The sequence below is a fragment of the Pygocentrus nattereri genome, chromosome 4, assembly GCF_015220715.1.
Source record: "Pygocentrus nattereri isolate fPygNat1 chromosome 4, fPygNat1.pri, whole genome shotgun sequence".
Lineage (NCBI taxonomy): Eukaryota > Metazoa > Chordata > Actinopteri > Characiformes > Serrasalmidae > Pygocentrus > Pygocentrus nattereri.
In genome coordinates, this window is record NC_051214.1 from 45,200,633 (window position 1) to 45,213,912 (window position 13,280).

The 13,280-nt window shown below is 39.1% G+C and overlaps 1 protein-coding gene across 1 annotated transcript in view; it reads right to left on the minus strand.

Moving 5' to 3' along the window:
- The window catches only part of cfap61 (cilia and flagella associated protein 61), a 55,402-nt gene that overhangs the window by 11,536 nt on the left and 30,586 nt on the right, over positions 1–13,280 (minus strand). Inside the window, exons 18-20 of the mRNA XM_017695711.2 lie at positions 11,081–11,173; positions 6,736–6,904; positions 5,401–5,578 (exon numbers count right to left, since the gene is read on the minus strand). Coding sequence (XP_017551200.1) covers positions 5,401–5,578; positions 6,736–6,904; positions 11,081–11,173 — 440 coding nt within the window. The remainder of the gene's footprint in view (positions 1–5,400; positions 5,579–6,735; positions 6,905–11,080; positions 11,174–13,280) is intronic.

Here is a 13,280-nt window from a genome sequence, read left to right on the forward strand (position 1 = left end):
TTAAATATAGTACAATTTAGAGGAAGAACATACATTTGCCAAAGTGTATGACCTTTAGAACATTTTTGTTAACCACAGGATGTAATATAATTGGTTTTCCAGAACAGTCTTAATTTTAATCGACAGAATGACAACATGAATTCAGAGGTCTGTTAGAATTTTGTGAGTTCAGTCCATGCCTTCAACACATGGTGGTAGTATGAAAAGACTGATTGAGGTGGGGGGACAACTCTGAAAACTTGTTCTGGAGTTCTGGGCAGCTTCTGTCTGTAGCTAGAAAGCTGGAGTAGGACTGATGTAGTAGCTGTAGTAGGACTGATGTAGCACTGAGGAACAGGGAGAAGATGGGGTAGTGCTGGGGATTGTGAACACTTCGTCACAGGAATAGAAAGTGAGGACGTGAGTTTATAGAAGGAGGGGTTTCAGGCATTTTCCTCCCCCCGAAACTTAATATTTTTGGTCAACGCAGACGAAATGATGCTTATTTCAACCTTCTCATTGCATTGCAGCATTTTCAAAACCTTGCAAGGCATTTTGTGATCAAAATATGTTTTTTTTGTGCAGCCCTATAATTTACTGGAACATAGTCCTCACTGTACAGTCAACAGCTCCACACTGATTTGCAGCAAAAGAGGAAACAGCAGGCGTCAGGCGACTCTCCCACTTTTACTGCTGAGCTTCAAACACAAGGGCGAAAACTCCTTCAGCACAATGATGATGTTAATGGTGATGGAAATAGGTGGATCTAAATGAGGGGCCTTTTGTAAATGGGCTCTCTGATTAGAAAGCACACAGCTATCTCAACAACTACAGCTAATTATGCTCTACAGTGAAGCCTGCACAAAAACACAGTGGATACATGTCATGCCAGTGCTTTCTAACATTGTTTTGCTCTGTAGTGGAAAATTTTGATTGAATGCTTTTCTTCAGAGCACCAAAAAGCAGTTATGAGATCTTTTTTATGCCTATGTTATGAACACAGGATGCCTCTTACCTTATAAAACTGACTAATGTACCTTTATACTATGTACACACTTGCATAATTTTTCCCTTTACCAACACTTAATCATTTGGGGACTGAAGACAAAAACTGATCCAGTTTTGAAAGTTAAAGTTTTTGCCATTCTTTAGTTCTACAAGTTGCAACTGCAGAATCACACAGGGCTTTTGTTGTCGTATTTTAGGCTTCACAAACACCACACATTTTCATTGGGAGACTTGGACCAGGCAGGACAGTGTAGTTGTAATATACACAATGAGGCTAGGCGTTGTCATGCTGAACGTCTCAAAAACCACATCATCTATAAGGCGTTATACGATGCTCCTACAATGTTGACAGAGTTTCACAGATGTTCAGGAGTTGAGCCAAAAGGCGAAGCTCTCTCCATCCCAACCCTTACCTATGGTCATGAGCTGTGGGTAATGACCGAAAGAATGAGATCGCGAAAACAGCGGAAATGAGCTTCGTCGGGTGGTGGGCTACACTCTATTCGATAGGGTGAGGAACTCAGCCATCTGGGAGGAGCTCGGAGTAGAGCCGCTACTCCTCCACATTGAGAGGAGTCAGCTGAGGTGGTTTGGGCATCTGATCCGGATGCCCCCTGGACGCCTCCCAGTGGGGGTGTACCAGGGACAGCCTACCGGAATAAGAACCCAGGGTCGTCCTAGGACCCGCTGGAGGGATTACATCTCCAAGTTGGCCTGGGAGCGGCTTGGGGTCCCTGGGAATGTGCTGGAGGAAGTTGTGGGGGGCAGGGTCATCTGGGATTCTCTGCTCTCCCAACTGCTACCGCGACCCGATCTGGATTAAGCAGTTAAAGGCGATGATGATGATGAATTACGTTAATGAAGTAAAATATTAAAGGTCAGGCCTTTTTACTGCTTTGTTTAGATGCAGGTCAAAGTGGATTTACCAATCGCTGTCTTTTTATTTGCATTTCAAATACTATCCCAAACAGCCAAGGCATGTTTGGTGCATGTTTGGTGCATGTTTGCTTCTTTAATTTTACACCAGAGCTATGAAGCTAATGTAGCAAACAAGTAATGGAAGCTTAAATACAGTTCAACATTATTTTGTGAACAGTAAAAGTTACTGACAAATAATATACTGTGATCATCAATATTACAGTACTTTCAGGTTGTCCACCTTCATCAATGTTCATCAATGTTAGCCATTCTGGATATTAATTGTATTCTAACATGAATCAAAAATGATTTGTTTTCTCACTGTAGCCGCATGCTGTATGGTTAAAGGGGTTCGTTCTGAGCACTGTCCATGGTGCTGAACACAAAACAGTCCAACAGACTCCACCAAATTTGCATAATAAAATGGTTTAGATGTAAACAACATCATTCATAGTGGTTTGGTGCAAATTATTCCGTTCTAGAGAAACTTACCAAGTCAGAACTATTCACAGCGGTGTTGATAGGAACCAGACATCCACCTTTAAAACTCCCACAGAAAGTCAGCCTTGAACTGGTTATGAATGCGCTGCCTGAGAAATTGTTTTATGGTACTTTTGAGTTTTTGGCCTAAAACATATGTTTTTACAATCCATTCATGGTGGAGAGGAACACGCTCAATGTAGTATAGGTTTATTTTATCTGTGTGCCAATATGGACACCTTACTGTACATATAGCAGTTCTGCACACCTTATCGCACATCTATCTATCTATCTATCTATCTATCTATCTATCTATCTATCTATCTATCTATCTAGTAAGGCAGAATAGTCCCATACCCCCCCCCCCCCCCCCCCCAAAAAAAAAAAAAAAAACAACAAAACAAAACACTATATATATATATATATATATATATATTATCATCATCATATTATCATCATTATATATTTTATCATCAACATTATTTATAAAAAGAGACGCGTGTAGGTTCACTGGTGGTTTTGGATAGTAAATAAAATTTGTGTTGTGGACATGGCAACCCCTGGTTCCTATCACCACCACTGTAAAGAAGTTTCCATCTCAACCACTAAATGCAGAAATTGTATTGCGAACAGATATTGCAGTTTATATATAATCTGTTTTATGTATTTAAACATACTTTCATTATTTACAGAATTCAAAGCAATCTCCCTGGTGTTTATTGTTTAAAAAAAAAAATTTTAATCAGACCAGCTTATTGAGAGACAGTCTCGGAGACGCATCTCTGGACAGCACAAAATGCAAATTTCCATCTTGCCAAATTGATATCCTCTACATTTAGACGGCATAATTTGCATTCACTGATAATTGCACTACTTCCCGGATTATTAAAGGAGCCTGTAATTAGTAAATATAATAGGCCTAATCAGACACGGATCACTGGCTCTCTCTTCTCTGCCTTCAGAGAGCGAGATTAATTCTAAAGCCCTCCTGATATTAATATCATCCTGTAAATAGATGGAGGAGGCCAACCTCCAGACCTGACAGATGAAAGATTTCACTCTGACTAATTAGCTCCTCATTATGGCCTGCCAGTTGGAGCGGGCCAGGAGTAATGGAGCCTCGCTAAAAGAGATTAGCCGTGTGTAGACGCTGCTCATTTTGCTCTGTTTCAGGACCAGCTTTAACGGCACAATTCCCAACAGCCTTAACCCTTTGAATTACTACTGCTGTTGTGCTATACTGTTTAAATGTAATTATGTAATTATGTCATTAATTGCACTAGTTAGTTATTTGCATAATGAATTACATTAACATTTGATTTACAATCTGCATCAACAGGTTTGAATCTGCACTTTTTTTGAGAAATGACAAAAACGTGGCTCGTCCTTCTACAATAACTGCATATCACGTTCATCTCATTATAAAATATCTCCTCTTTTACTTGCAAATGTGGTATAGACTGTTATGGCAAAATCTGCCCTTTCCACACAATTTCTCTGCTTGTTTTAATAAGCAACAGGTGAAAAATAATTCATATAAAATCAAAAAACAATCTCTTGTTGCCAGCTATCATAGTACCTTCTGACCTTTTCCTAATCTATGATGGGCTGGCCTTTTGGCCAGAGAAATTAAATGCATTGAATTTTCTCAATTCTACCACTTCCTTATGAATACATGTTACATGAACTGAAAGACAAAAGTGCCTTGATTTCATTTTTTGTCTATATTTCATTCATTTGGAAATGATGCCCACATTTGTAAGAAAAACAATGATTCTATGTGTCTTTCAGCACTGAATGAAATACCAGAGCTTTTTTTTGCCTTTAACTTGTTCCTTCATCTGATGAGTGATTTCTTTACTGAATAATCCATTCTGTTATTTGTATTTATAAGATATTTAGTTTCCTTGCAGTGATATTAGCCATCTACTTTCCTTCTGTGTTTACACACTCCAAAACAGCCCTCATCTGTAGCAGTGGTCTCAAAAAATGCAGGGAGAAAAGTGACTAATATTTTGTGAAGTATGAATTATAACTACATATTTTTTTCAGTGAACTTTTTACCTAAAATGTGTTTTTCTTTTTGTAAGTATTCATTTTTCTATCATTACAACCTACAACAATAACTAGAAAAAATAACAATAAGAAGACTAATAAATTAGAAGTAGTAGTATACTAGCAGTAGAGCTAATCAACATGCAAATGGCCTCTATATGTTAAAGACAGAAGTATTTACATTTACATTTATTTACATTTACATTTATGGCATTTGGCTGACGCTCTTATCCAGAGCGACTTACAATTTGATCATTTTACACAGGTAGGCCTATTTAATTTGTACATGTAAAAAATTAAAATTCCACTAGTAAATATTATAATTTTACTAGTAAACATTCAGTTTTTACTTGTTTGAATTAACTTACACTAGTAAAACACCAGTACAAAGGAATTCAACATGTATTCACACGTTGAATTCCTTTGTAAAACCTATTGTAAATTGAAAAATAGGATGAAAAGCTAACACTGCTTGCAGTAAAATCAATTTGAATCTCAATATTAAATTACTCTCACATATGTTGATTACAAGCTAAAGCTGCTTTCCAGGGGCTGAGATACACATCATCTGCCTCTCACTGTGTGTAACTGTGATTTATGTGTCCATCTACAGTCTATGTGAAATTCACCAAGGAACACTTGACCAATGGACACAGTCAGAAAATCAAGGAAATGCCTTAATCCATCATTAAGTCCAGAGACCAAGTGGAATGGCATACAGAGAGTTTACAGAAGCTCAAGTTGCTGCAGTGGTTTTGAAAGGAGTGATGAGGATAATGGAGAATTTTGATATGAAATATACAAGCATCATGTTATGCAAGAGCCTTTAAAGGAGAAATCAAGACCACAGAGGTTTAAACTAGTCATTGAAGGCAGAATAAGGAGCGAGTCACACGTTCTCAGTGTGCAGAGTTCAAGCTGCATCAGGTTTGCACATTTCAAGTGCACATTCAGACTCACCCTCCTGCTCCACAAAGTTATCCAGCAGCCAGCGAGAGGCCTGTGCACAGTCGTGCTGGTCATTCAGAGTGAAGAAGTTAGAGGGAACGTGGCCAGTGTATCTTTTGTGTCTGGGCTGAGCTGGGACTTTGTCCATGGAGCTCTGCTTACTGATGTCTATTCCAGTAGGGCAGGGTATCTGAGAAAAGAGACGTAAATACTTTAGTCAGTCTTTAGATTTACCAGAAGTCCAAAACAACACCATTCTCTGTCGAGAACGTTATGGCTGAACTGGACAAGAAAATTTGGGTTCTAAAGAAGATAAAGCAACAATTTCATTTACAGAATGTTCTGAAAAGCTTCACGTTGTAGACAAACATGTTCGTTTTTCTCATTGACGATTCTAGCCCGACCCCTTTTTGACTTTGTTTGCCTCTTTTGTGTTGTGTCTTTTTGTTAGTGTCTTTCACTCTGATTTAGCTTAGACTGTATCGCCCCGTTTGCCTGTGCACAATCCTTTGACTGTTTTTGATCTTCACTTTTTAGATTCTCCTGTCTTAAACATTTTAAACATTTTGAAAGAATCAATTATCAACAATAAAATAAGATTTTTTGTCTCCAACTCCTGTTAAAGTCATTATGTACACAATCATGACCATAAATGTCATTTTAGCTCTCTGTCTATGATGTAGGGGCTGGCAAGGCAGATATGGAGACAGAATACATGCGCTCCTCATCTGAGTCAGGGTCAGATGAGACAAGTAAACAGAAACACACAGGGCAGAGAAAGTCCTGAAACACAAAGACGTAAAACTAACACGAACACACTAAACTTAAACAAAGACATGAAACACGAGATACTGAGTAAATCTGGCAATGAACATAAACTAATAAAAGTGAACGATGTACGAATTACCATCATTTTTATACATAGTCTCCCCATTTTTAGTAATTGGACAATTGGTTGCACAGCTATTCCTGGCCAGGAATGTGTTATTCTTTATTATTTCTCGGGCAGATAAAAGGTCTAGAGATGATTTCAAGTGTGCCATTTGGTTTGCTAAGTTGCCACCTTTGGGCTCTTGAACAAGACACTAAATCCTCTCTGCTCCAGGGATGCTGTATCATGGTTGACCCTGTGTTCTGACCCCAGCTTTCAAAGCTGGGATATGCAAAAATCCCAAAATGAAAATTGTATATTGCTGTTGTCAGAAGAAAGCCTTGTATTTCCATTTTTGTCATTTTTCAGTTTTTGTCATAATCTGAAAATGCCTGTTGCCCTTTACATCATGTGTAAATTTCATGAAGAATGGACCAAAAGAAACAACGCCAAATTACTTGGAAATTCTCGCTGACCTGGTACTGCTGTCCAGTACAGAGGATGAGATGGTCATATGGAACTATCCTGCCCCCGCTCACTTGAACGTGCTTAGAGGCTCGATTAATGACTGTCATCTTGCCTGTGACCACACTGACCCAGGAGCGCAGAGAGAGCAGAGCGTGATCGCGCTCACTGTAGCAGTGACTGTGGAGGAACAACACCGATACTTGAGCATCACTCTTATATACTGAAGGACAAACACTCTCACAGAAATGAAGTACTAGAATCAAGCAGCTGGAGGCCTCTAATCCTGAAAGAATAACACTGACGGAAAAATCTTGTAAGGACGTCAGCATTTAAGGCTAAATGGCTGGAGTTCAGTAACTTCACAACATAACAAAGCATAATATATTCCTGCAAGCAAGGTCTTTTCTATACAGCACTGGACCACTTCTTCAGCTCGCTCAGTTGCTGCACTAACAAGGTCAGTAGAGTGGCACTGTAAACATCAGGTAATTTTTTACCAAGTAATTTTTTTCACAAATTCTTTAAAAGAAAATCAGTAACATTTTCGAATACACTACACATGTGCTAGGTATTATTCAGGTAACCAGGAGATATAAGTTCATTATTTTGGGTAACATGATGTTTAACTAAATTACACTGAAATGCCCAATACATTCTAGATATTAACTATTAACTGTCAAAGTGTGGAGTGGAGTTTCCAAAGTGCTATGTGCAACCCTAATTCCAGTGAAGTTGGGACGTTGTGCAAACCATAAATAAAAACAGAATACGATGATTTGCAAATCCTTTTCAACCTATATTCAATTGAATACACTACAAAGACAAGATATTTACTGTTCAAACGGATAAACTTTTTTGTTTTTTGCAAATATTCACTCATTTTGAATTTGATGCCTGCAACACGTTCCAAAGAAGTTGGGACTGGGACAGCAAAAGACTGGGAAAGTAGAGGAATACTCAAAAAACACCTGTTTGGAACATTCCACAGGTGAACAGGTTCATAGGAAACAGGTGAGTATCATGATTGGGTATAAAGGGAGCATCCCTGAAAGGCTCAGTCATTCACAAGCAAGGACGGGGCGAGGTTCACCACTTTGTGAACAACTGCGTGAGCAAGTAGTCCAACAGTTTAAAAACAATGTTTCTCAACGTGCAATGGCAAGGAATTTAGGGATTTCATCATCTACAGTCCATAATATCATCAAAAGATTCAGAGAATCTGGAGAAATCTCTGCAAGTAAGCGGCAAGGCAGAAAACCAACACTGAATGCCTGTGACCTTTGATCCCTCAGGCGGCACCGCATTAAAAGCCGACATCATTCTGTAATGGATATTCCCACATGGGCTCAGGAACACTTCAGAAAACCACTGTCAGTGAACTCAGTTCGTCGCTCCATCAACAAGTGCAAGTTAAAACTCTGCCATACAAAGCGAAAGCCAGATATCAACAACACCCAGAAACGCTGCTGGCTTCTCTGGGCCCGAGCTCATCTGAGATGGACTGACGCGAAGTGGAAAAGTGTCCTGTGGTCTGACGAGTCCACATTTCACACTGTTTTTGGAAATCATGGACGTCATGTCCTCTGGGTTAAAGAGGAAAAGGACTGTCTGGATTGTTATCAGCGCAAAGGTCAAAAACCAGCATCTCTGATGGTGTGGGGGTGTGTTAGTGCCCATGGCAGGGGTAACTTGCACATCTATGAAGGCACCATTAATGCTGAAAGGTACATACAGGTTTTGGAGCAACATCTGCTGCCATCCAAGCATCGTCTTTTTCAGGGACGTCCTGCTTATTTCAGCAAGACGATGCCAAGCCACATTCTGCATGTGTTACAACAGCGTGGCTTCGTAGTAAAAGAGTGCGGGTACTAGACTGGCCTGCCTGCAGTCCAGACCGTCTCCCATTGAAAATGTGTGGCGCATTATGAAGCGTATTACGAAATACGACAACGGAGACCCCGGACTGCTGAGCAACTGAAGTTGTACATCAAGCAAGAATGGGAAAGAATTCCACCTACAAAGCTTCAACAATCAGTGTCCTCAGTTCCCAAACGCTTACTGAGTGTTGTTAAAAGGAAAAGTGATGTAACACAGTGGGAAACACGCCCCTGTCCCAACTTCTTTGAAATATGTTGCAGGCATCAAATTCAAAATGAGTGAATATTTGCAAAAATAATAAAGTTTATCCGTTTGAACATTAAATATCTCGTCTTTGTAGTGTATTCAATTGAATACAGGTTGAAAAGGATTAGCAAATCATCGTATTCTGTTTTTATTTATGTTTTACACAACGTCCCAACTTCATTGGAATTGGGGTTGTAAGTATTTTAACCCTTGTGTGGTGTTCGGGTCTGTGGGACCCATTTTCAATGTTTACCAAAAGAAAATATGATGTGCTTTATTATTATTTCAAGCTCAGATTCCTGTGTGTGTGTGTGAGGGTGGACAATATGGACAGGCTGCTGATTGGCTACAACTACTAAAGAAGAACCCTACGCTGACCCCTGGAGATATTTTAAGTATCTGGTATTTTTACATAAGTTGTTATGGTTGTAGTCATCGGGTGGAAGGCAGGATACACCCTGGACAGGCCGCCAGTCCATCGCAGGGCACTGCTGGGACAGACCCCACCCCCCCACCCCCACGTGACCCTGACGGAGAAGCGGCATAGAAAATGGATGGATGGATGGATGGATGGATGGATGTATGGATGGATGGATGTTATGGTTGTATTAATTAAAGACAAAAAAATTTAATGGGTGCATCAGCCCACTAAGTAACAAAAAAATTAACAGCGCACAAGGGATAAATAAAGTGATAATTAGTACCAAGACTAACTAAATTACTCTGAAATGACTAACAGGTTTTAGGCCACAGTAAAATTTCTTATATATAATTGTAGTAGCATAGTGGTATATATACTCAATTTCAATATAATGTCAGAAATTTATGCAGGACAGTAAACTCAGTAGCACCTTAAGATAGAAGCTTATTTGTTATCCGGCATAAAATCATCTTTCTTTTACAGAAGACTGAGTGTAGTTTACAGGCAATGTCATGTAAGGTTCTCTGTACTTTATTTGTGTACATATTTGGATGATATACTACCTGATACCCAAAATAATTATCCAGCGCTGTGGAGTTTCTACAATATACTTACTGACACAAAAAGTTTCCCTGTTACAATAATGTGTGCATACCTATGTGTACATTGTGTATATGTGCATATAACTGGAATCTAATGCATGTATATATATTTCTTTTTCTTAGACATTTTTATATATTTAAGTACTACAAGTGGGCTACACACCTAAAATTTTCACACCTGTGACCATAAATGTCATTTGATTGGATTTGTATTCATTCTTTTATTGTGAAATAAACTCATTGTATTATGTGATATGGCAGTTAAAAATACATTCACACTATAATAAAAATATTTTATGTGTTTGTAAACTGACAATTCAGGTTTCGGTGTTTTAACATTGTATTATGCTGGACTTGTTGTGGTTTTTTGGATTGTTTAAATGCTAGAACACTGAGGTACTGGCAAAAGTGTTCTTGTTTATTGGTATTGCTTATATGAGTTTTTGGCCATGTTGTGCACATTACTAGCAAATATGTAATTAAATATGTAATTATTAACAGGTTTGCAGATCTGTTAAAATTATATTACTTTTACTTTTATATATTTTTGTAAAAATGCAGGAGTATTTTTATTACAGCATATAAGTGTTCAGTAGAATGGAGGTCCATCACAGTAATCTTGTGTTCTGGTGATTGTGTCACAGTATACAGTTGCTATTATACTGTTACTTACTGATTTGGTTTAGTATATTATTGTGAAAGTAATGGAACTAGAAACCAGTAATTCACTGTAATTTTACAGCGAAAATGTTTACAATGTAATATCTAGAACCTGTTGTGCATTTCAGTGTAATATAGTTTGATTGTGTTGGAACTCATCATATTACCAAAAATAATTACTTAGTACTTTAGTGTACCTAGTTGTCGCACATTCCTAGTTGATACATACCTAGTTAATATCTAGAACTTAAGGAACTGTAAAAAAACTTTTAATTCCTTATAATTAACCATTTTTTCGTTACTGTGTCTTTAAGACTGGTGTGTGTAAGTTACTGCTATTCAAATTGCTGGTGTACTTCCATATTTTGACTGTGTGGACTGAGCAGTGAAATGTATAAGTAGTGAATGGAAATGTTTACATATATACATTTATTATTATATTGTAAGTAAAATACAGCTTTCCATGATATGGGCCTTTTAAGAAAAGTGCAATCTCCCATTTCATCAAGACAAATGTAATTTTTCTATGAAATAGCAAAAGCCCACCTCGTAGTCAGAAAGCATGAGCCGTCACTGCTGTGGCTGCCTGGGAGGCCATGAGTGGAGATGAGAGTCAGATTGTTGAATCGTAGATGGGGGCTGTGGAGAGAATGAACTATATATCACCATTAAAGACAATTTCAAACTTCAAGCCATTTAATGGCTTCACTTTGAAACCAGTGCAATTCTGAAAACTCCAATGGTCTCTCAGCTTTTCTGATTAGTATGCCTTCAGGAAGTTCTGTGTAAGGTAAGGAAACTGAGCAAAGCAGCATTTTCATGGGCAAGACTCACAGCACTGTACGTTTTCCCTGACAAAGAAGAATGAACCCTGCTGTGAAGAGAGAAATAAAGCCTGGCGCTGTAGTGAGCTTTGCTGAAAATAATGCTTTCATACAGATACCTCCTAAATGAAGATGTATTCGTAAAGTGGATTTTGCCCATTTCCAATAATGAGGCTTTTGTGTGCGTGTTCCCTTTTTTTCTTTCTCCTGTGAAGAATGGAATGCCACTGAAAGCAGGGACACGAGAGAGGGAGGACGGAGAGGATAACCGCACGCCATTAGAGGCGGAACAAAAGGCCGCGGGCCATGTGGGGTTATTCTGTGAGCGCTGGAGGACCAGATGCAGTCCAATGCTGACATCCCTGTTTCCCGCTTACTGCATTGGCATACATTAATAGGCCTTTCTTCTCCAAGCATCATGGTAAAAGCCCTTCCTTTGTTTTGTCTTTTTTTTTTTCCATCCTGTGCTGGGTGTAGTCGTCCCCCCAAACTTCACCCCCCCACTCCCTTGAGTCTGCGTTTACCCTCAGGAGTGTAAAAAGGTCCCTTGTCATGTAAATGACCTGCTCTGTATGCAAGAAAGATGTTATCTGGATGAGAAAGGCTGGAGGGTGTGGAGTGAGGGAGCACTGGGAATCGTCAGCATCGATCGGAGGCAGAAAGCTGGACACTGCTCTGGATTATGGCTCTCTAAGTGATTAAGACAGACAGGACAACACCACCATTGGTGTTTTTGATGTATAGGGGTAGCGACCACCAAAACATACAGTTTTAGCATCTGGAAATGTATCTGCAGATCCACTGAGACAAATGTGACTAATGATAGTGCCTGCAAAAGGCTCTGTAGCGGGATACTTTGAAGTGTATACACTAATAGCAAAGTCAAATGTGTTTTTAACCCCATAGCCTTTTCATGCAGGCCTGCTAGTGGTGTAAACGTATAAAACTAGGAATACCAATGTAAAGGCCTTATATTAGCTAAAGTAATGCATCAAAAGGAAGCAATGCCAATATTGCTGTTAGCTGTACTGTGGTAGTTTATGAATAAGCAGGAGCATACATCAGACCAAAAGATCAAACTTCTACAAATTTCACTTAAAAAGAAATGCAATAGCAGAAGGTCCAATTTTCCTATTAAATGATTGTTTTGCCAATACATCAAATGTACAAAAATTTCCACTTACATAGTTGATCAGGAACAACATGTTTGGTATTCAATTTCTGATTCTTTAGTTTAGTTTAGGAGTAATAAGGCCATAACGTTGCTAACAAACACTGGAAGTCAATAGTCACCCAAATCTTTTATGTCCCAAAACGTCTCTCAACCCATGTAAGCTGCATCCAGGACACAGAATGACTTACTGTGAGCTATGAAAATGAACAAAAGGTCACTGAGTAAAGTTTTAGCTAAGCAATGCAGGCAGGTTTTATGGCGACTTCTGCCTCCCCGGTGCAGTGTTCGGCTGTCACACATGACAAATGACAAATTCCTTTGATGTGTAGCACACTTGGCAAAATGAAGCTATTCTACGTGTGATTCTGATAATTTAAGAATAACTGTATATGTTTGTACTGAAATCCACATATACTATATTGCCAAAAGTTTTCAGTCACCCATCCAAAGCATTGAATTCAGGTGTTCCAATCACTTCCATGGCCAAAGGTCTACAAAACCAAGCACCTGGGCCTGCAGACTGCTTCTACAGACATTAGTGAAAGAATGGGTCGCTCTCAGGAGCTCAGTGAATTCCAGTGTGGTTCCGTGATCGGACGCCACCTGTGCAGCAAGTCCAGTCGAGAAATTTCCTCACTACTAAATATTCCACAGTCAACTGTCAGTGGTATTATAACAAAATGGAAGTGTTTGGGAACGACAGCAACTCAGCCACAAAGTGTTAGGCCATGACAGAGCGGGGTCAGCG